A 24,415-nucleotide genomic window follows, 5' to 3' on the forward strand; every position below is an offset into this window, starting at 1 on the left:
TTTTGGATAAAGGGGTATTTTTAGTGTTCAGGGTCAATTTTCAGTTTTTGGGTAAAGGGGTATTTTTAGGGTTCAGGGTCAGTTTTCAGTTTTTGGGTAAAGGGGTATTTTTAGGGTTCAGGGTCAGTTTTCAGTTTTTGGGTAAAGGGGTATTTTTAGTGTTCAGGGTCAGTTTTCAGTTTTTGGGTAAAGGGGTATTTTTAGGGTTCAGGGTCAGTTTTCATTTTTTGGGTAAAGGGGTATGTTTTTGTGTTCAGGGTCAGTTTTCAGTTTTTGGGTAAAGGGCTATTTTTAGGGTTCAGGGTCGGTTTTCAGTTTTTGGGTAAAGGGCTATTTTTAGGGTTCAGGGTCAGTTTTCAGTTTTTGGGTATAGGGGTCTTTTAAGGGTTCAGGGTCAGTTTTTGGGTAAAGGGGTATTTTTAGGGTTCTGGGTCAGTTTTGAGTGGGAATAGTAAATTATATTTAATTAGTGTCCAGCACATACTTCAATTTAATGTAGACTGGAGTGGGAATAGTAAATTATATTTAATTAGTGTCCAGCAACTACTTCAATTGAATGTAGACTGGAGTGGGAATAGTAAATTATATTTAATTAGTGTCCAGCACCTACTTCAATTTAATGTAGACTGGAGTGGGAATAGTAAATTATATTTATTTAGTGTCCAGTAACTAATTGATATATATGTGGATTAATTTGGGAAGAGTTGTTGATTTATGTATAATAAAATAATATATATTATATTTTGTGTATGGGAAAAAACATTTTTATGATATTAATAGTAAAACACACACTTAATAAATTTTTTCAAACAACATAAATTTATTAGGTATTGTATCATTTGCTGAGTAAATTATTTTCAACATATATTATTGACATTTGTGAAATATTTATATTTTTGAAACAAAAACATTATATACATGTAAAATAAAATTTTACATGAGAAAAATAAAACATAGTATTGTTTAATGTCATATCACATTTTTATAGTGTTACATATGTTCTTAGTAAATGCAATTATTGTATTAATATTAATATTTAATATATTAATATTAATTATTTAAACAATGTATTTCGATACATTTTATTTTTAACATAGGTTTCTTTATATACATTTTGAAAATTGTCATAACAAAATTTTGTAACATTACATTAAATTTTTCAAATATTTTAAATTAATATTAAACATTTTGTTATTATATTTATTTTTACAGTTTTACTACATATTTCACAATTATTTAATATAAGGAGAAAAAAAACATTGTGTTAAATATTGTACTAATTTGGCAAATATTGAAGGTCATTTTACACAGAGTAATTAATATATTTGTCATTATGGACTATTTTGTTGCTTTTGGGTCTTTTATGTTGTAACCGGGTTAGGCCGTTTTGTGTCATTTGGATGGAGAGCAGCTCGCGGTTGGGAGAAACTTAACGTCGCTTAAGGTAAGGTTTGTTTTATATGTTTTATGTGTATTTAATGTTATTTTTGAGACTAGTGTGGTGATATTTATTGTTGTTAGATTTAAGTGAGTGGTATTACAGGATTTATTATTGTTTATTTACGTGTGGTAGGTACACGTAGTTTTACCGTTTTTTAGGCTTGTTTGGAGAGTTACTATATAGATGTTTAAAGTATAAGTATTAGGAATATAGGGCCCCATTAGGATGGCCGCCATCCTATCGGAAATCGGGACCGCCCGCCCTAAGGGCGGGGGTCCCGCACACACCATTAGGATGTGCCCGCCACTGTGGCGGGCACATCCTGTATTTTTAGTATTGTGGCTGGCGGAGCTCTGTGCTCCGCCCGCCACAATACTAAAAATGCTTTGCAGCATTTACATACTCAAAGCGGCAGGCACCGCGCGGTGCCTACCGCTTTGATTATGTAAATGCAGGGGGGTACCACAGGTACCCCCCCCCGTGTGCCACCCCCCTTTGGCCTTCACTCTGGGGGTCCACAGGGGGCCCCCGAAGTGAACACCGCATGCCTTTCCGTGCCCATTGTAATATTGCGGGCGGTGTCTGATAGACACCGCCTGCATGTAACTCGTTTCCCGCCCCGGCCGCAAGGCGACCGGGGCGGAAAAGTGGCGGGCGGTTTTTGGCTCCGCTGCGGTCCCCCCCGCCATTGTAATGTGGCGGGGGGGAAAAGGGTGGCGGCCGGGCATTTCTGTCGGGCGGATCGCCACCGCCACCATGGCGGTGGCGATCCGCCCGACATCATAATGGAGCCCATAATGTTAATACTAATGTTACTAGTTGTTTATGTGTAGTTTTATGTGGGTGGGAATGTATGTTTTATATGTTTCTGTTCTAGGTGTTTGCCATTTCGGAAGGAGCGTTTTTTTTTAAGGAAGTGTTTCTTAGTTTTATTAGCTACTGCATTTCTAACACTTCTTCAAACTTTTCGGTTTTCCCGGAGCGTTTATTTTATTTTTTAACAATTTTCGGGATTTTTATGGTTTTCCAAAGGATCTTCGTTGGATGGATTATCGATTTTTGGTACATTTGCAATTTTGCATTTTTTTTGGGAACATTTTACACTACCTGGATTATTTTGGGGGAGAAGGATTTCCTGGATTGTCGACATGGATTGTGAGTTATTTTTTTTTTATATTTTGTGGGTGGGTAATGTATTTATAAATTTGGTTCTGTGTTATAGTAATGCATTGTAAGTAATGTGTGCATATTTATGTCAAAAAAAATGAAATATATTGCATACATTTAAGAGTTTTGAAAATAAAGATTTTGATGTTGTTTTAATTGCTTAGGTTCCATTTGTATGTACTTGTTTGGTGGTATTATTTATTTAGAGTAGTGTTTTGGCAATTAAGTTTAGGTATTCAATTCCTTTAGTACTAGGGTATAACTTTACTAGTTGTTCTAGGTATTTGTGCATTTGTTTGGTTTGTTTAGATGTTTTAGGGACTAGTTCAGTAATGGATTGTTCCATTCTAAACTCCTGGTAGCTTTGTTCTTTTTGAAGGCATTTAATGAATGTTTCTAAACTTGGTTTAGTTCTGCCAGTTGATTTTATAAAGGCATTGTGCCAACCTTCCACTGCGTTATTTTTTTAGATTCTCCGTTTAAGGTGCTTTTGTAAACGTTCCACCAGGGTATTAGGAGTTTAGGATTTCTTCTGTGGCCAGATCTATGGAGTCTGCCTACCCAGGTGTCTTCAAAGTAGTCCAAAATGGACTCAGTTTTGCTTCATTTTGTTTATAAAAGGGGCTATCTATTAGAATGTTGTAGTGTTCTGCTACGTCTGTTTCTGGGACATAAGCTAGTGCAATGAGTTTTTTTATTTGATATGCAAAAGATGAGTTTGTTGCATATTCTATACTTAAGGTTGTCTTTTGTAGATGCCTCCATATACACTGGTTTAAATGGTAGTAGCAGCCTTGAATGCAGGTATGGGGGTGTAATTTCAATATGCTTGAAAGCATTGCTTGTTCAAAATCTAGGAATATTTTTTCTGGGGAATAGTCATTAGTTTTTTGTTTGATTATATTTAATAATTCCATATATGTGGAATTAGTTTTATTTGGTAGTAGTGCATAAAGAAGAGGTATGTTGCAGTTATTATATAGGCCATGTATGGTGTATAATTGGAAAAATGGTTTGGGACAAATGTTAAAAGTCCCGTCCATCATCCAATATTGAGTTTGCTGAAGTTTTATTAAGTTAAGATTTGTTCCAAAAATTATAAGTCTTTTATCGTTGCTTTCATTGTCGTAAATGATAAATGGTTGTTTGTTTAGAGTTATGGTTTGGTTGGCATTTAAACTTATATCACTATATGTTCTTGGAGGTGTTGTGGTAGTAGTAGTACTTTTTTTTGTTCGTGCTATAGTTCTTTTTAGTGCACGAACATTTGGCATCTGTGTTGTTGCTGTTTTAGGAATTTTGGGAATTTCTTCTTTTAATATGACACTGGTTGGTTTTTGGGAACCTGTGCTTGCTTCTTTTATGTTTTCTAATGCTGTTCTAACTTCTATTTCTGTTATGTTTGGTGGGTGGTTGTGTTCCCTTGTATAAAGTACAGTTGCTTCTCTAGTTGTTGCCCTTCCATAACACTTGTTAGAATAATATTTGCAACATTTCCAATTTACTTTCAACCCATATTGTTTCTCCTGGGTATAAGTGTAACCCATGTAGCAGAGTAATAGCTTTCCTTTCTGGCTGGTCACAAATTCTGCTCCCTCAGTCATTTTGTTGTTTGTAAATCTACAAGAGATATATTTATTAGTTATGTAAATGGTAATGTTTGTGTATAAAAATAATTAATTAAACAATACTTTAGTATATACTTACAATTTGTTCAAATCTGTGAAATATTTTGATATGCTTTATTCTTCGGTTGTTGACTGTGTTTTCTGTTTGTCTCTGATCTGTAAGGTAAAAGTAAGAGTAATTTTAATGATTTGCTTTTGTAGATTTTTAGAGTTTCAGGGCCAATTTTTCAATAAAATTGGCTGCTAATAACTTTAGGATATTAAAAAAATTGTGAATATACTTACTTTGTTACTTTTAGATAGGACGTTGGAGTAGAGTTGTTTGTTATTTCTTAGTAGAGTATTCTGTAGTAGTATCTGAAAAAAAAAAGATTTATTAGAAATGTTAGCATGTCTTTAGGTTTTTAACATTTTATTTGTTACTTTCGTTATTATATATACACACTTATTTTGTTATATCTTTGTGAATTGGTAATTTATTTTCTTGTTTTTGACAGTAGAGTTTTCTGTAGTTTTAGGAGGGAAAAAAAGTAGACATTTGTTATTAATTAGAACATGTGCTGTTTTTGGCATTTTAACTCTTACTTTTGTATTTGGAGGTACTTACTTTGTAAGTGTTCTTTTTGATTGTATAATGTTGTTGTTTGTTCTTTTGTAGTATAGTCTTATGTAGTCGTTTCTGAAATACAAATTTTCCTATGTTTTAGAAATGTAAACCAGTGTTTCATTTTAAACATGTTACTAGTTAATGAAGATGTTGAATATACTTACTTAGCTTTGTGTATCTTTCGTTCTCTGAGTATTTTTCTCTGTTTGTTGTCTGTCGAATTGTCTGTAGTGGTAGTAAAACATAGAAAGGAGATATGTATAATTAGTTACAAAATGTCCTCATTTATTTGGATTTTAGCTTTTAATTTAGTGAGTCATTATTCTTACTTTCTTAGTTGTATCTTTATGTTTGAGTTCTGTATTCTTGTATTTGTTAGGATAGTTATCTGCAGCGTTAGAAGAGAAATAAAAAAGTATAGGATTTTAATAATATGGTTTGTATTTTATTAAAAAGATTTAAATGTGTTTTAAATATAGACAATATATTTACAAATTTTAGCGTTTTATTTAATTATAAATCAGTTGTGTGGTAAATCTTAGTATACTAATCTGTAGTTAATTGAGAAATGGAAAAGTGCATATTTAGTAATTAATTTACATTTTAGTAGTAAAATATATTTATATTATTCGATTTACTTACTTGAAAGTCATGAATCAATTCTTCTAATTTTGATGTTCTTGTCGTTGTAGTGCAATTCATCCATAGATGTGTCTCCTTTCGTTTTTTTTAGCATGTGGTTTGTGTTTAATGGATAATTGTTTATATAGAGTATTGTAATTAGCAATTAGTTTGCTATTGGTTAATTTAGTATTTCTGTGTGTTTATTGGTTAGTTAGTAGATTTGAATTTCGGTTAGGATTTTCATGTTGTTAGATAAGGTTAATGTAATTTATTTATGATTACAAGTAAATAAAATAAATATTTTTAAATATTTTGGAAATATAAATAATAATTATTATATGTTGTTGAATTAAAAAAATTATTTAAAATGTATAAATAAATGAGAGGTGTTTATTTTATAGAAAATAATAATTTTTGGCGATAGCAATTATGTTTATATACATATTTAATATTATCGATATATTTTAAATTACGATATTATTGTTGGCGATATTAGTGAAATCGATATTTTAGTACTTGTGTATACATTTTAATGTGATCGATATTTATGGTCTTCGATATGCATGTAGTCGATAATTTTGACATCGGTGTTTATTTATATCGATATTATGTTTCCGATATTTTGGTATATGTATAGTTAAGTATAGGATGTCGATATTAATGCTTCCGATATATTTGTGTCGATATTTTAGTATCTCGATAATGTGTCTTTCGATAATATGTCAGTGATCCCTAATCTATACCTTGAAGTCTACCAGCGGTTCTTTGACGACAGATATTAACTCACAGACCTGTTTACGTTACATTCATTTTGTGATCTGCACCGTGCATATCAGCCCTCTGCACTACCTAACCAAAAATAACAACTTCCTCGAGTCAAAACTTCTATATTAGACAAAACTCTTATCTCGCCTAGGAGAACATTAATCACCGGAGCTTTATTGACATTTTAATTGCTGCCTGAACACTGCTAGAGGCCAGGAACGGGGCAGCAGGTGTTTTTACACCCCTGTGCGAAGTCATCACCCGCTACGGTGGCACCGGTCGCACCGCCCTAGAGCCAATCCTGCCTTCACTTTTATGAGTGACGCTATAAAATGTATTAAATGCATCTGAGAGAGAGTGGTTATGGAAACTGTTAAAGCGTAGTAGGGAGGGAATCCACGGCGGAGGTGGTCATTGGGAGGGGGGTGCCAAAAAACATTGCCGCACTGGGCGCCATCAGTGCTAAAGCCAGCTCTGCTGCTGTGCAACAGACTCACAGAATGGTAAAAAAAATGGGGGGGAGCCACGGCCCACTGCCCATTAGGTCAAGGGAGCCACGGGTCAAAAAAGTTTGGGAACCACTGCGTTAAGGCCAATATTAGTTACTGCTAATCACATCAATCTGATTTTAGACTTCGCCTCCGCCCTTCCTGTTACATGCCTAGCTTTCATCACAATTAGTAAGAATGCTGTGGTCAATGACTCTGTGGACTTCTGTGAAGAGTTGGTCACTTATAGGTACCCCTGAAGAGAAATTATGTCAATTTGTTTTCAGGCAGATCAGTGGTTCTTAACCCGTGGTCCGAGGACCCCAGTAGGCCTGTGAGGCTTACTCAGGGGGTCCACGACTGTGTTACTGAATTAAATATTATTAAAATAAATACACTAAAATTGATCAAGTAGATGCAAAACTTAAAATGTGAAAACTATTTCTGTATTTGATTGTGAATTAAGCAACATTTTTAAATATTTGAGCATTTGTTTGGTGTATACATATTTTGAATATGTGTGTATTGTTTGAAGTTCAAATCATGGAAGTAGCTTCGGCCGGGGTTCTCCAGCTTCCAATAATGACTCAGTGGAGGTCCCTCAATTTCAGTAAACATTCAGTGGGTGTCCACAGAAGTCAAAAAGTTAAGAACCACTAAGGAAAATAATAAAGTTTCTGTTTCTACGATGTGGTGATGCCCTGGAGCAGCTTGTATTTGGGAAATGAGATGGGGCAAGGGAGCCGGGAGACAATGGAGACAAAACAAAACTTACCAGCAACGTGTCATGCTCATCTGCTCCACTCCACCTCTGCAGGCAGGCTCAGGCTCCCAGCTTGCCCTGTTGCCAATCCTGACGCTGATCTCAGGAGAGCAGCGTTAGGATTGGCCTAAGCTCCGATGTTGTGCACTCCCGGACACACTCCACCCTCAGCAATGCAGCTGGGGTTGGAGAGAGCTTCAATTCCTTCTGAGAAGGCCGGCCAAATACCACATGTGCACTGTAGGTAGAACGCCCCACTCCCCCTCCAGCCTATCATCACTCTGGCCTCGCCCCAAGCCTCAAGCCCAATTACAAGATAAATAAAATGATAACAAAATGGGTTTTAAACCTGTTTTATTTTTACGTTTCTTAAAGTGATGCGCGGGGAAGCGACATTCCTCCACCCTAGCAGAGGAGTTTTCGCTGGTGATGCCTTGTTATGTAAATTCTGAGTCAAGGAAATAGAATTGGAGTATGGGCACTTGTTATTAATCAAAGTATTCAAGTACAATTCAAACTGATTATGGTTACAACTAAAGGCACTTGATTTGCAAACGATCTATATAGTCAAAGAAAATCAGCTAATTAAAAGAACAAATCATGTCCTTTGGCATGTCAAAGGAAACTAGTCTTTCAAATGTAATATACAAAAATTATGAACACATATCATGCTAAATTTATAATGAAGAAGTCAACGTTTGAGATCATACATGACAGAGTATATTATTAAGCTGAAATAGTATGAAGATGGCGACCTTTTTAATAATCGGATTGAAGATGCACATATTTTTGTCACCAGGGTTGGACATAGAAGTTGTTCAGTCACTAAAAGCATGGTCTTAGCCCTGTTGTTCAGATGGTTCATTTGAATTTCTGCAACCTCGGCCAACGTTTATGAAATCCAGGCCTGCAATAGAAAATACACTAGTCAAGAGTGAATTTTAGTGCATATACAGGGCACTTTTCTGACCTGGGTATGTTTTTTATTTACTTGATTTTCTCTAAATATTTATTGACTTCTGTAAATACTGATGAAATAAATACATTATTAGTATTCTAGGTTGAAGAATTATAGTGCATTGTAATGTATAAATTGCTATCAAACATTGCTGGAAAATGTTTAACAGGCAGTCTTATTATTTTGCAGGAAGGAGATGGTAAATGGTGGACTTTACATCCCAACATTACTTCAAATGGAAATCAAACAGGCGGGGATAAAATGTCGGCACAGCATGAAATACTGCTCGACATGTACTTTGCATTGCCTTCTGGTGAGTTGAATATTTCACCACTTTTTCTAAATTCTGTCCCTTTGTTGATGTAAGAAAGAATTATTTATGCCGTGGACTAATATACTGTATATTGTCTCGCAAAAGAAATGAAAATGTTAAATTATATTAACTTCTGTTAACAGATTTCGTCTTGTATACTGATTGCTTATGAAGATGGCACCCCTTCAGCCTCAAATAAATTTGGGACAGCCTAACTCAATGAAGATGTCTCGGGAATCACAAGCATCAGCAAAGCCCATAGGTCTGGTTTTAATGTGCTAACATGCAAATTAGTATTTGTTCATTCCTGTGTTTGCATGCTTTAGCACATTAATAGCCGGACAATTGTGTTTGCCAATGCTTTCCATTCAATGCAAGTGATGCTCATAGTCACTATCATGGCTCTGAGTCCACCTTCTCTATGTTTTGGAAGAAGCGTGTACAGTCACATAAACATTTATAGGTATAAATCACTGGCACAAAAGATATAGGGGCACATGCATCATTGTAGGCAATTGCGATTCCAGAATTACGATTATTAAGGAATTGCAATTATGGAATCGCAATTTCCTATGCATGTAGGTTTCGCTAAAATATTAGCGATTCCTACATAATCCTTAATTGCGAATTGCGATTTGCAATTAAGGAATAGCTTCCCATTCATTCCTATGGGCCTTGATGCCCATAGGAATGAATGGGAATTGCAGGCGCAATTTGCGAGTACCAAATAGGTACTCGCAAATTGCACATGTAATTTTAAGGGTGTAAGGAGGCCAAAAGGCCACCCTGATGCCCCCCTGAAATTTGCATGTTATCACATGTTGCGCCCACACATGCCAAAAGGGCATGTGTGTGTGCAACATGACACTTTGAAAAATTCACTTTTGTGCATTTTTCTAAGTTTTCGCAAATTACCATCAACTTTAAATTGATGTTAATTTGCGATCCCAAATTGAAAAATCGCAATTTTAAAGTGCATCATGCATTGCATTTAGGGAATTGCAGTTTTAGATTCCCTAATGCATTCGCAATTTAGGTAATCTAAAAAAATGTGATTACCTAAATTGCGAGATTGCATTTGGGTTGATGCATCCCAAATGCAAAAATACTGGTCGCAAAGATTCTGCTAATCTGCCCCTTTGCGACCAGTATTTACAATGATACATATGCCCCATAGACTCACCTAGCTAATTGGTTATGTTGGTGCATGGAGAGCGACTTGGATCCCATGGAGGCAGATGAAGTAGAGGTGGGAAACTTCCTAGCAGTGTTATTTGAGAAAGTATTGTCTTACAGAACACTGAACTATATTATAGGTCAACAGTGGCAGCAGGTCATCCATTACGGTTTTATGATGTTACAATGCATTCCATTGCAACAAATGCCTTTACTACTCATGCGTTACAGCGCGAATGCCATTACCACACATAACCTTTAACACAAAAATGCCTTTACCACGCATACCTTCACAATGATATTCATTGTAAAACCATGCATGATAATGGCATATTCATGGTAAAGGTTATCTCCGATCCCTGCCCCAATTCAGTGTTGGGATTCAGCTGTGTTACAAGATGGCACATGTTGCATTTATATGCAGTTTACTTTCAAGAATGATCTGTTTGAATTCATTGTGCAATAAAGTCTGATATAACAATAACTCTCACTTCTTCCTCAAGACACATCTGGATGTATTTTAAAATGCAAGTTACAAAGAAAAAGTACCATCGCCTCCATTCCTTCTAAGAAATACCCCTGCCTGGAACACTAAAAATATTGCCCTGCGCGATTTCCCCACCCACATCCCCTTCTATCAAATACCCCTCCGCTGAACCCTAAAAATGTACCCCTGCGCGACATGACCCCCTCATCCCTTAATTTTTTTTAACTAAAATTCCCCTTACCTCTCCACGACCTCTCCATGCTCTTCCTACGTGCGTTGTACCTCGTAAAGAGGAAGTGGAAGTGTCTTTCCGTTTCCTCTAACAACGCCCATTGCCACATCTTTCCACAATCAATCTTTATTGACTGTGAAGGCGACAGAAACAGGTGAGTTTTGTTTGGGAGGGAGACTCCCGAAGCCCCCTCTTTTTATACGGGTGTTTTTTTTGGGGGGGAGACCACCCAAGCCCCCTTTTTTGCTTGTACCTTTAATACACATGCCTTTACTACGTATCTCGTAGTAAAGGAATGCGTGGTAAAGGCTATGCGTGGTAACCACACATGCGTTGTAATGCATGCATGGTTAAGGCTATGCATTGAAACTGCCCCGTTGTAGTGACTGTTTACCATTCATTACAAAATGTAATGTCAGTAAGTGGAGTCATGAAACGGATTCTGTTAAAAAAAATACTTGAAGCAAATTATCAAACATTGTGGAATGTGTATTGGCTGTGCAATAGATACTTACAGGTGAGAGAATTAACGTGGAAATGAGCAATGTCATTGTGTTTAATTTTTTTTAGAAGGGATTCAAATGTTAAGGCTTTAGAAGTGTCAAATAGATTTTTCCAGCTGGATGGAGTAATTTTCGAAATTCGGAAATGAACGAAGACTATGAGGTCCATTAGGATGTCAGGCGGATTGCCCCCGCCAGGCTGGCGGTGGCTACCGCCAGCCTGGTGGGGGCAATCTGCCCGACATCCTTCCCTGAATTCCCCCCCCGCCATATTACAATGGCGGGGGGGACCGCAGTGGACCAAAACACCGCCCGCCACTTTTCCGCCCCGGTCGCCTTGCGGCCGGGGCGGAAAATGTTTAATATGGTGGCGGTGTCTATTAGACACCGCCAGCCATATTACAATGGACAGTGTCAGATGCCTTTCCGCGGCGGCGCTGCCGCCACGGAAAGGCATGCGGTCTTCACTCTGGGGGCCCCCTGCGGGCCCCCAGAGTGAAGTACAGTTGGGGGGTGCACATGGGGGGTACCTGTGGTACCCCCCCTTCTTTGTCATTTGCAAAGCGGCAGGCACCGCGCGGTGCCTGCCGCTTTGCAAATGACAATGTGAAATTGCATTTTCAGGATTGTGGCGGGCGGTGCAGATAGCACCGCCCGCCACAATGCTGAAAATACAGGATGTGCCCGCCACTGTGGTGGGCACATCCTAATGGCACCCCCGGGACCCCCGCCCTTATGGCGGGCGGTCCCGATTTACGATAGGATGACGGGCGGGCAAAGTCCGCCCGTCATCCTAATGGACCCCTATGTCTGGTTCAATATTTTACCATAGATTTGACAATTTACCAACACTATTTGCAAGCTTTCACTCGGAATTGGAAGGAGATGAAAGCTTATGTGTCCCCTCCGTTTGCTATGATCCAGAGAGTGTTGATTCAAGAGAGAAGACCGGGCTGTCAGATAATATCAGTGACTCTGTTTTGGACTTTACAAGCATGGTTCTCTTTAGTGATTGTATATTTAATTGGAGCTTTCAGAGGGTTGTTAGCATTAGAAGAAGGGATAGAGCATCCTCAGGTAGAGGCAAGTTCACTCAACCTTCTAGACTGAGGAATATGTCAGTGGATGTCTCTTTTGAACCAGACACACATGCTTGAAGAATCTTACACAAAACTACAGTAGTGTACTACTACTGAATATTACTACAGCCTTCTTTATTCAGGCACTAGTGTTTGGTGCAGCATGATATGTGTCTGTTAACAAAGGTCCCAGAGAAACCCACCACTGCCCGTTCAGTCTCAGGATACCAGTGAATTATGAACCAAGCAGACGTCCTTGAATGCATCCTCGTGTTGGAAGCGGAACAGAAGAATGGCAAAAAAAGTGAAGTGGTTTTATTTGAGCAAAGCAGATGGTAGAGTGCAGTTTCACCATATATATATATATATATATATATATATATATATATATATATATATATATATATATATATATATATATATATATATATATATATATATATATATATATATATATATATATATATATATATATATATATATATATATATATATATATATATATATATATATATATATATATTACCTACTGGCGATAGCCAGTAGGTATATATAGTTAGGATTTTTTTCCTATGGGATTTTTGAAAATTCTATGTCGAATAACTTTGGCGTTTGGAGACAGAATTGGCTGAAATTTTCAGGAAAATGGAACGTTTTGTTTCTGAGCAGCCCCTGAAAATTTGGGGGGGTTTCGTCAAGGGGGGGCCGAGAAAAAAGGGGGGTCCAAAAACGTGTTTTTCCCATGCAATTTTCCATAGGGCGGTTGGCCTCACTTTTAGCCTGAACGGCTGAATGGATTTACACCAAACTTGGCAAAATTGTAGGGACTGGTAGCCCGATGTGCCTTTGCTATGTCTCAAGATATAGGCTCCAGTGGTTTTTATGAAAATTAACTTTGAAAAATATATATTGGGCTACATTGGGCTATATATATGTTGGAGCCCAAATGTAGCCCAATGTAGCCCAATGTAGCCCAATGTAGCCCAAAGATGGCCACCAGAGACAAAAAAAAACAAATGTAGCCCAAATATCAGCCAGATGGAGCCCAACTATAGCCCAATGACAGAATGTCCCAGAGTGTTCTAAAGAACAACTAGAGTGCTAACAGTCCTACTTATTACAAAGGTATGGCACACCTGAAGCCATCTTGATTGGAATAAAGTGGTAACTCTTAAAACATTTAATTTAAAAAGGAACAAAATGAGGGGGTTCATTTTGCCATAGAAAGTATGATTAGCGAATATATGACAAAATCCCACATACCATCAGTCCGCAAAAAAAATCCCGCATGTACTATTAGGCCGCAAATTAAAATAACGAAAACTTTTAGAACGAATATGCCTTTAGCATACACTAAACAACTAAACTACCCTAAACCCTAAAACACTACCCCCAGCATGACCCTACACCACACAAACAGTACAACACTACCCTAAACCCTAAAACACTACCCCCAGCATGACCCTACACTACACAAACACTACAACACTACCCTAAACCCTAAAACACTACCCCCAGCATGACCCTACACTACGCAAACACTACAACACTACCCAAAACCCTAAAACACTACACCCCAGCATGACCCTACACTACGCAAACACTACAACACTACCCTAAACCCTAAAACACTACCCCCAGCATGACCCTACACTACGCAAACACTACAACACAACCCTAAACCCTAAAACACTACCCCCAGCATGACCCTACACTACGCAAACACTACAACACAACCCTAAACCCTAAAACACTACCCCCAGCATGACCCTACACTACGCAAACACTACAACACTACCCTAAACCCTAAAACACTACCCCCAGCATGACCCTACACTACGCAAACACTACAACACTACCCAAAACCCTAAAACACTACACCCCAGCATGACCCTACACTACGCAAACACTACAACACTACCCTAAACCCTAAAACACTACCCCCAGCATGACCCTACACTACGCAAACACTACAACACTACCCAAAACCCTAAAACACTACACCCCAGCATGACCCTACACTACGCAAACACTACAACACTACCCTAAACCCTAAAACACTACCCCCAGCATGACCCTACACTACGCAAACACTACAACACTACCCTAAACCCTAAAACACTACACCCAGCATGACCCTACACTACGCAAACACTACAACACTACCCTAAACCCTAAAACACTACCCCCAGCATGATCCTACACTACGCAAACACTACAACACTACCCTAAACCCTAAAACACTACCCCCAGCATGACCCTACACTACGCAAACACTACAACACTACCCTAAACCCTAAAACACTACCCCCAGCATGACCCTACACTACGCAAACACTACAACACTACCAAAAACCCTAAAACACTACCCCCAGCATGACCCTACACTACGCAAACACTACAACACTACCCAAAACCCTAAAACACTACCCCCCAGCATGACCCTACACTACGCAAACACTACAACACTACCCAAAACCCTAAAACACTACCCCCAGCATGACCCTACACTACGCAAACACTACAACACTACCCAAAACCCTAAAACACTACCCCCAGCATGACCCTACACTACGCAAACACTACAACACTACCCAAAACCCTAAAACACTACACCCCAGCATGACCCTACACTACGCAAACACTACAACACTACCCAAAACCCTAAAACACTACACCCCAGCATGACCCTACACTACGCAAACACTACAACACTACCCAAAACCCTAAAACACTACCCCCAGCATGACCCTACACTACGCAAACACTACAACACTACCCAAAACCCTAAAACACTACCCCCAGCATGAACCTACACTACGCAAACACTACAACACTACCCTAAACCCTAAAATACTACACCCCAGCATGACCCTACACTACGCAAACACTACAACACTACCCAAAACCCTAAAACACTACCCCCAGCATGACCCTACACTACGCAAACACTACAACACTATCCTAAACCCTAAAACACTACGCCCAGCATGACCCTACACTACGCAAACACTACAACACTACCCTAAACCCTAATACACTAGCCCCAGCATGACCCTACACTACGCAAACACTACAACACAACCCTAAACCCTAAAACACTACCCCCAGCATGACCCTACACTACGCAAACACTACAACACTACCCTAAACCCTAAAACACTACCCCCAGCATGACCCTACACTACGCAAACACTACAACACAACCCTAAACCCTAAAACACTAACCCCAGCATGACCCTACACTAAACAACCACCACAACTCTACACTACACTAACACAACACTACACTACACAACACTACACTACACTACACAATCACTAACCCACGAAAAAATGACAAGATGTGGTGAAAAAAGAAGGGGGAAATGAAGGAAAGGGGGCAAGGTAAACCCCTCCTGACCCCCTAGGATTGATGAGGGGGATATTAAAGTCCCCCGCGATTTTTCGCGGTAGAGGCGCTTCCCGGTACGCGAACCGGGCAGCTAACCGCCAGCGTAACGGGAGTCCGCCATCTTGTGTATTTGGAGCGTCCGGTTCGCGTACCGGGTAGCGTCCCGGTAAGCGTAACAAGGGGAAAACCAAGAGAAACAGTAAAAAAAAAATTAAGGGAATAGATTTCCAGCAAACTTGGCAAAATTGTAGGGACTGTTTGTTTGATGTGCCTTTGCAAGGCCTCAAGATATGTGCACGTGTGGATTTTGTCTAATTAAGGTTAAAAAAAAAATATATATCTGTAAGCGTGCTCCGGCACGCCTACGTTACGGGTTTTGTTTGCGCTGCAGAGCCGATACGTCACGGTTATGCGACGCGTCATGAGGCGTCTCACGTGGCTACGTGATACGTCACGTAATAAAGAATATATTTTACAGCTATAGATATTAGCTTTTAAAAAACCAATGAAATTCACTGAAAAAACCATAGGTTATAGACCATATATAGTTAGGAATTTGCATTTACAAAACCTTGAAAATTCACTGAAAAAACCATAGGTTAGAGACCATATATAGTTAGCTGGACATTTTACTGACATAAAACCAATGAAATTCCATATATAGTTAGTTGCACTAACTATATATCGCGCACCCGCAATCCACTGCTGATGATGTCACATATTACATCATTCATGACATGCTCAGTGACATCACTGATGACATCACTGATGACATATCAAATGACATCACTGATGACATCACTGATGACATCTCAAATGACATCACTGATGACATCATGACACACCAATACTAGTTACTACATACGCACTCACTGATTCCTACGTCTACACACACATTCACTCATTCACCCATACAATCACTCATACATACAGTCACTCATTATTACAACACTATCATATGCACTCATACACCTATGCAGACACTCACACACTGCCACTCATCCATGGAGTTACTCACACACCTAGTCAGTCCTGTAAAGAATCAATCACACTTCCATTTCCTCATCTATACAGTTAAACACAGAACACCATACTTCAGTGACATCATTGATGACATCACTGATGACATCTCAAATGACATCACTGATGACATCTCAAATGACATCACTGATGACATCATGACACACCAAAACCAGTTACTACATACGCACTCACTGATTCCTACGTCTACACACACATTCACTCATTCACCCATACAATCACTCATACATACAGTCACTCATTATTACAACACTATCATATGCACTCATACACCTAGTCAGTCCTGTGAAGAATCAATCACACTTCGATTTCCTCATCTATACAGTTAAACACAGAACACCATACTTTTCACACATATACTAACACATACTTACTCTCTTATACAATCACTGATACAAGTACACATTGATATGCACAGAGTCACACACCTCCCAGCCAGCCACACACACACTCAGTCTTCCATACATCCACTCATTCTTCAATATGTAAAACATATTTAAACTTTACAAAAACACACAGACACTAGATGATGTCATCAGTGATGTCATTTGATATGTCATCAGTGATGTCATCAGTGATGTCATTTGAGATGTCATCAGTGATGTCATCAGTGATGTCACTGACCATGTCATGAATGATGTAATATGTGACATCATCAGCAGTGGATTGCGGGTGCGCGATATATAGTTAGTGCAACTAACTATAAATGGAATTTCATTGGTTTTATGTCAATAAAATGTCCAGCTAACTATATATGGTCTCTAACCTATGGTTTTTTCAGTGAATTTTCAAGGTTTTGTAAATGCAAATTCCCTTCTATATATGGTCTATAACCTATGGCTTTTTCAGTGAATATATATATATATATGCATTTGAATGTTCACTTTTGCTAATATAGTGATGGCTTAATGTTTTGTCAGCAACAAATATTCAAGTGCTGAATTTATTTTGATAGTTATAGTCATTTTATGACTTTGAGTGCTTCTCTTATATGTCCTTGTAGGAGCAGGTGAAGACATTCTAATATTTATAGACATTGAAAAGTGTATTCAATGCATGGTGATTATCAATACAGCTTTTGGAGGCAAACTAGGGGATGTCAATAGTGATAAAATATTTATTAGTGGTGTGACTGGAAGTGATGAGTTATGCCTTTGTCATGGTACTCATGGCCCAAATATGGCCATCTAAGTTCTTCCAAAACACCTCTAGTATGTTCTGGTAGTATCAGGTGAAGGCATTCTAATATTTATAGGCATTAAAAAGTATGTCTAACATATGATTACATATTTTGCAATACTATGGCTAGAGGCACACTAAGTTTTATCAATACTGATGAAATATTTAAGAGTTGTGTGACTGAAGGAGGTGAGTTATGACAAAGCATGCCTGAAACACAAAGCGAGGCTTCCATGTTAGGGTTATGCTTGCACTTGAGTCTTGACTAAAGTCTTTAAATGCCTGCTGCAGTAAATAAATTACAAAAAAATGACTTCATGTATTAAATCAGGGCCATCAAAAGGGGGCTGGACAGAGGGGGGGGCATGGTGCCCCAGACCGTTCGCTTTCCAGGGTCCAGCTTTTTTTCCACAAAATTTAGTTTTAGATCGTTATTTAAAAAAGCCATCCTGCTATCTGCATTAATAATGAGGCAGCAAACGTATTTATACTACTAGATGCCATGTTCTCCCTGTCCCTCAGGTCCATTTTTCACTCTGAAACAGGTGATTTTGGCACCTGGAATATGTCAAATCGTTGCCTCCAGAGGTCCTCTAGTAAGTACTTGCCTGAACCCTCACAAAAACGTCTGATTCCCCCTTATGCCTCATTTGAGCATATTTTAATGAAGGCTGTCACCTCCTACTGATCTCTGTTGTCAACAACCTACCCAAGAAATGCCTACCTACCTTCCAGTCTGACCTGATAAATCTTGCCCAACACGCCGTAATGCTTTCCAGCTGTATTTCTTTTTTTTTTATTTCGAAAGTTTTTATTGAGAACATTTTCTTCAATACAGTACAGCAGTGACGTGGCCAAGAACGAGATGTGGGCGGCACTGGACACACATCTGGACTCACACAAACCCCTATGAACGAATATCCCATCAACGCCTACCGCCAGCATGCAGCTAGTGCGAAGAGGGCAACAATATAGTATTGATGGACCCCCCCCTCCTTTCTTTTCCTCCTTTCTTCTCCTTTTCATGCTTGACGGGGGTCTCAAAGAACTTACAGTGAAAACCAGCCTATGAAAAGAATGCAAATACTATTAGGTCAAGGGTGAGGCCTCCATGGTTTGATACACTAGCAGGTTGTAAAATACCAAGGGCATCCATGTCATCAATTAAGGTTTGAGGAAAGCATTAGAAATACAGCTGGAACCAGATTGACTCCCATTTGGTATCAGCGGCACCAAATGGGAGTCAATCTGGTTCCAGCTGTATTTCTAATGCTTTTCTCAAACCTTAATTGATGACATGGATGCCCTTGGTATGTTACAACCTGCTAGTGTATCAAACCATGGAGGCCTCACCCTTGACCTACTTTTCTCTACATTTCCAGAACATCGGCCTCTTTGCATTGATCAGCTGTTTTGGCACCAATTTTCTATAGACATCCTACCAGTTAATGGGCGCACGAAATTGGTCCAACTTCCTCTTCTTTTACCACACAAACACTACAGACTTAAGCATTCATTGCCTAGCTAAAAGATATTCCACAACCTTCTTTCAACAATCCAGAAAGATATTTTTCACCAACTGATCTAAAATGTTAGCAAGGTCAAGGACTCTTTCCTTCCCTCCACAGTCAGAAATAAATAGCCCTCAAAATGAAATGACTTGTACTCCAAGAGACTCTACCAAATTAAGGCAAGGTAGAGCTTTAGAAAGACTGTTGATCAAAACCAAACTCCACCCTGTGGAGGAGTGTGGCTCAATGGTTAGAGCGGCAGACCCTGATGCAGAGTTCTGGCCAGGGACCAGGGTTCGATTCCCGCCTCAGCGGGGTCTCGGGCTCAATTTCCTCGGACCTGTTAATTCTCGCCTCGGTGCCTATTCTAATCATGGGCCCCATGCTGCAAGTCTGGGCAATAGCTTGCTTAGCCTCCACACCAGCCCCATCAGCGCTAAGGATGCCTGGCTTCACCCTGGGGTGCCCAGAAATGGACACTTCACAGGGAAAGCCAGGAGGGGTTCCACAGCGGTATGAGTATCAGCGCCAGGAAACCGAATGGGTGACACTGCAAGGTGACCGTCTGGTGACAGTGCGCTCTATAAGTACCATGACATTTACATTTACATTTACCCTATTTGTACAGCCTGCAGAGTACATACTAAAGGGTAAACAGTCTAAATATCGATTTTTTATTTTCGACCAACAAGAATATCGAGTTCCAAATATCGGAGGGAAAGAATATCGAAATTAAGAATATCGACAACTAGAATATCGACCTAAAGGTAAGAAATATTGTTTATGTTAATATCAAACTTAGTAATATCGATAGTAAACATATCGATGTTACTAATATCAATATTAATATTAGTGTTATGTATTTTATTATGTATTTTATATGTATGTTTTTATAATTTGTGTTAATTATTGTACTAGTTTTAAAATATATGTATTACATTTTTAGAAGTTAGTAATCATTTTTTTAAGTAAATTATGTGTTTTAGTACCATAGCGGGTTGTGGGTTTATAGGGGAATAAGGTGGGAAGTAATTTAATTATAGTAAATTGATTAAATATTTTTAAGGAATTATTAAATATTTTTAAATACATTTTGCATTTTAGTTCTCTAGCGGGATGTGGGTTTATAGGCGAATAGGGTGGGAAGTAATTTAATTGTAACTAAGTAATTATTGAATTTTTATTTTTTGGTATTGATAAATATTTTTATGTTAAATAATGATTAATTGGTAATTAATTTTTATTATTTGGTAATTCATTTTTATTCATTGATTAATTGGTAACTATATTAAGTGTATTAATTTATTATTGAAGTGTGTTGTGAGGTTATAGGGTAATAGGGTGGAAAGTAATTTAATTGTGATTAAGTCACTTTATTTTAGTGTTCAGTATTGATAATGACATTATTGTTAATTAATTATTAATTAGTAATACATTTTTAATAATAAATACATGTTTTTTAATTAATGTATTGTTCATTAATTATTCATTGGTAATTAAATTTGATTATTTATAATTTATTGGTATTTTTCACTAATTTATTGTTCATTTATTGTTTTTTGCTAAATATTTTTTAATAATTATTCTTTCTTGGTATTGAATTTTCTTTTTTTTTCTTTTTTATTATGTGGTAATACATTTTTAATAATTATTATTTAATTGTTACGCTATCCAACACTTTCCCTACTGTTGCACCCTCTGGAGTTGGAATAGTAATTTTAACTCCTACGCTATCCAACACTTTCTCTACTGTTGCACCCTCTGGAGTTGGAATAGTAATTTTAACCCGTACGCTATCCAACATTTTCCCTACTGTTGCACTCTCTGGAGTTGGAATAGTAATTTTAACCCCTATGCTATCCAACACTTTCCCTTCTGTTGCAACCTGTGGAGTTGGAATAGTAATTTTAACCCCTAAGTTATCCAATATTTACTGTTTTAGTTAATGTAGTGTATAAATTCTTTAAAATATTTTTTTATAATTTGTTAAATATAGTTTTGATATTTTTATTTATATTAATGTTGTATGTTTATGTATTTATTTATAATTTATAAAATGTTTTTTTAATAATGTATACGTTATTAGAGTAATTAATTGTAAATATTATTAAGTAGGTATGTATATTATATTTTCTATGTATACTGTTTACCTTCTGGAGTTGGAATAGTAATTTTAACCCCTACGCTATCCAACACTTTTCCTACTGTTGCACCTTCTGGAGTTGGAATAGTAATATTTAACTCCTACGCTATCCAACACTTTCCCTACTCTTGCACCCTCTGGAGTTGAAATAGTAATTTTAACCCCTAAGCTATCCAACACTTTCCCTACTGTTGCACCTTCTGGAGTTAGAATAGTAATTTTAACCCCTACACTATCCAACACTTTCCCTACTGTTGCACCCTCTGGAGTTGGAATAGTAACTTTAACTCCTACGCTATCCAACACTTTCCCTACTGTTGCACCCTCTGGAGTTGGAATAGTAATTTTAACTCCTACGCTATCCAACACTTTCCCTACTGTTGTACCCTCTGGAGTGGGAATAGTAATTTTAACCCCGACGCTATCCAACACTTTCTCTACTGTTGAACCCTCTGGAGTTGGAATAGTATTTTTAACCCCTATGCTATCCAACACTTACCCTACTGTTGCACCCTCTGGAGTTGGAATAGTAATTTTAATCCTTACGCTATCCAACACTTTCCCTACTGTAGCAACCTGTGGAGTTGGAATAGTAATTTTAACCCTTACGCTATCCAATATTTAGGGGCCGATTCCGATCTCGGTCGGAAGGGCACCGAATCGGGTTTGGCATTAGCGGACCCGATTCGGAGGCTGTATTTCCGTCCAGTTCGTACACGGGTCCGGACGTCGAAGTACGATGCGAACAAGTGCAAAATATCCCTCCGAATCGTTTCCGGGTCCGAACCGCTCCGTACGACTCGGCCGTAAGCTAACCGTGGTGTGTAATGGAGACTTTTCACGACCGAGCTAGTACGATGCTTGATTCGGGCAGGCTGATCGAGTCGGAGCTTCCGGCTCGCAATAGCTCCCGGAAATGGACTTTGGGGGTCCGCATCGGACCCCCTGTTACCCGCAGCCTTACGACTCGGACACAGCGGGAGACGCATGAGTCTCCCCAACACAGGCATGTACGGTGCGGATGGCACCAGTGCGTACTCACTGTAGGGGGTGCACATGTCTGCAACGTACCCATTCAGTTAATGGGAGCCCATGTACGCGCCATACGACCGCCTCCCATTGACTTCTATGGGAGTCCGACCGAACCGAGTCCGACAGCATACGGCCGCATTATACTCACTCGGTCGGTCTGCAGTAGTCCGGATCGGTCGGAAAACACCATGGATCCGGCTCGGTCGGAGTGATTTCCGACCTAGATCGGAATCAGCCCCTAACTGTTTTAGTTAATGTAGAGTACAATTTCTTTAAAATTATTTTTTATAATTTGTTATATATAGTTTTGATATTTTTATTTATATTAATGTATGTTTATATATGTATTTATAATTTATAAAATGTTTTTTAATCATTTATAAGTTATTAGAGTAAGTAATTGTAAATATTATTAAGTAAGTATGTATATTATATTATACCGTGTCTCCTTGCATGAGAGCGCGCTGACCTGCTTTGCTGTGCCTGGAATCATAATATATTTTATATGTATATGTTTATTTTTTGTACATTATATGTATAACTTATAATTTTAAACATATTTTTAACTATGTTTATTTTAATTATATGTATTATTTATTTAATTTTATATTATTAATATTATTTTTAAACTTTAAAAAAACAATATTTTTACAACAATATTTTTTGGGGATATTTTTGTACTTACCTTAATGTAGATAGAACTTCGATATTCTTGACATCGATATTACGCCTCCGTATATTTTTGACGTCCATATTTTCGATGTCGATATTATGCCAGACTTTTATACTAGAGGGCACAGATCTGCATGTGCAAGGGCAAGAATACTGCCAGCCTCACTTCGTTATGTTTTCTAACTTCATCGATGAACTTTTCAGCATCTTTGAAAAGTTAGTATCTTTCAGTTTTCCCAATAATTTGCCAACTTTCTCTCTCCACATCTCTGTGATAATGTCCTGTTATTCTTCAACAAAGAAATCGACTGGCTGATGTCTCAAATTGCGGAATTCATTGAGCAACTTCGGCACATGTACTTCCATATTCCGCCTCCTTCAGTAATTGCACTTATCAAGAACTTGTTCAGCCTCTGAAACTGAGGTTAGAATAATATTGACCACCTTCAAGCCATTGTTTCCAACCTGGGACCTTGCCAATGACAAGCGCATCATTTCAGGCACCCAGAAATCTTGTTGATTATGTCCAAACTTGTAAATCACTCATTAACCAGTGGAGAAGTCCCTCTGCACTTAAAAATGCAATCATTCACCCATCCTAAAGAAAGCCAATATTTGATGCTGAAGCTATTGCCAAACATAGATCTACATTGAACCCCAACGTTGCTGGCAATTAAGTTGACATTTTCATCTATCACCATCTCGTCTCCTAACTCGAGTTCAGTGGTTTACTTAGTGACTTACAGCCTGGATTCAGGCCATGAAGGAGCACTGAAAGCACTGTTAAGCATTTTGGACTTAACTCCTTTCCAGACTCCACCACCAGGGCTACTCCTGTGCTCTGATACTACTTGATTTCCCACAATTAACACCATTGCCTACCAGGTGCTCATCCATCGATTGCCTTCCTCAACAGACATTAGTGGTACTGCTTGTGAGTTGTTCGCCTCCTTCCAGCCCAACCATACCGATGAAGAAAAGAAATGAGCCCTTCCTCTCAAATCAAACAGAAAGAGAGGAAGGGCTGAGCACTGAAGCTTATGAGACACTCACCCCCAGTCACAGATCTGGGTTGAGTCCCTCCTTGTGTTTAGCTCACTTCACCACCCCAGTTCAGACCCAGCTAGATGCAAATCAGTCTTGACCCTGTGCCTCATGGGAACAGTCCAGCCTAAACTGCCAAGCCATGGCTTCCCTGGACGGGAAACAAGC

The 24,415-nt window shown here is 38.4% G+C and overlaps 1 protein-coding gene across 1 annotated transcript in view; it reads left to right on the plus strand.

The window, feature by feature from the left end:
• Nucleotides 1–24,415, plus strand: part of LOC144826132 (protein unc-13 homolog B-like) — a 325,746-nt gene that overhangs the window by 182,905 nt on the left and 118,426 nt on the right. Inside the window, exon 5 of the mRNA XM_078684528.1 lies at nt 8,631–8,754. Within this exon, the coding sequence (XP_078540654.1) occupies nt 8,631–8,754 (124 nt within the window). The remainder of the gene's footprint in view (nt 1–8,630; nt 8,755–24,415) is intronic.

Source organism: Lissotriton helveticus, chromosome 3_2 (assembly GCF_964261635.1).
Source record: "Lissotriton helveticus chromosome 3_2, aLisHel1.1, whole genome shotgun sequence".
NCBI classification, from domain to species: Eukaryota; Metazoa; Chordata; class Amphibia; order Caudata; family Salamandridae; genus Lissotriton; species Lissotriton helveticus.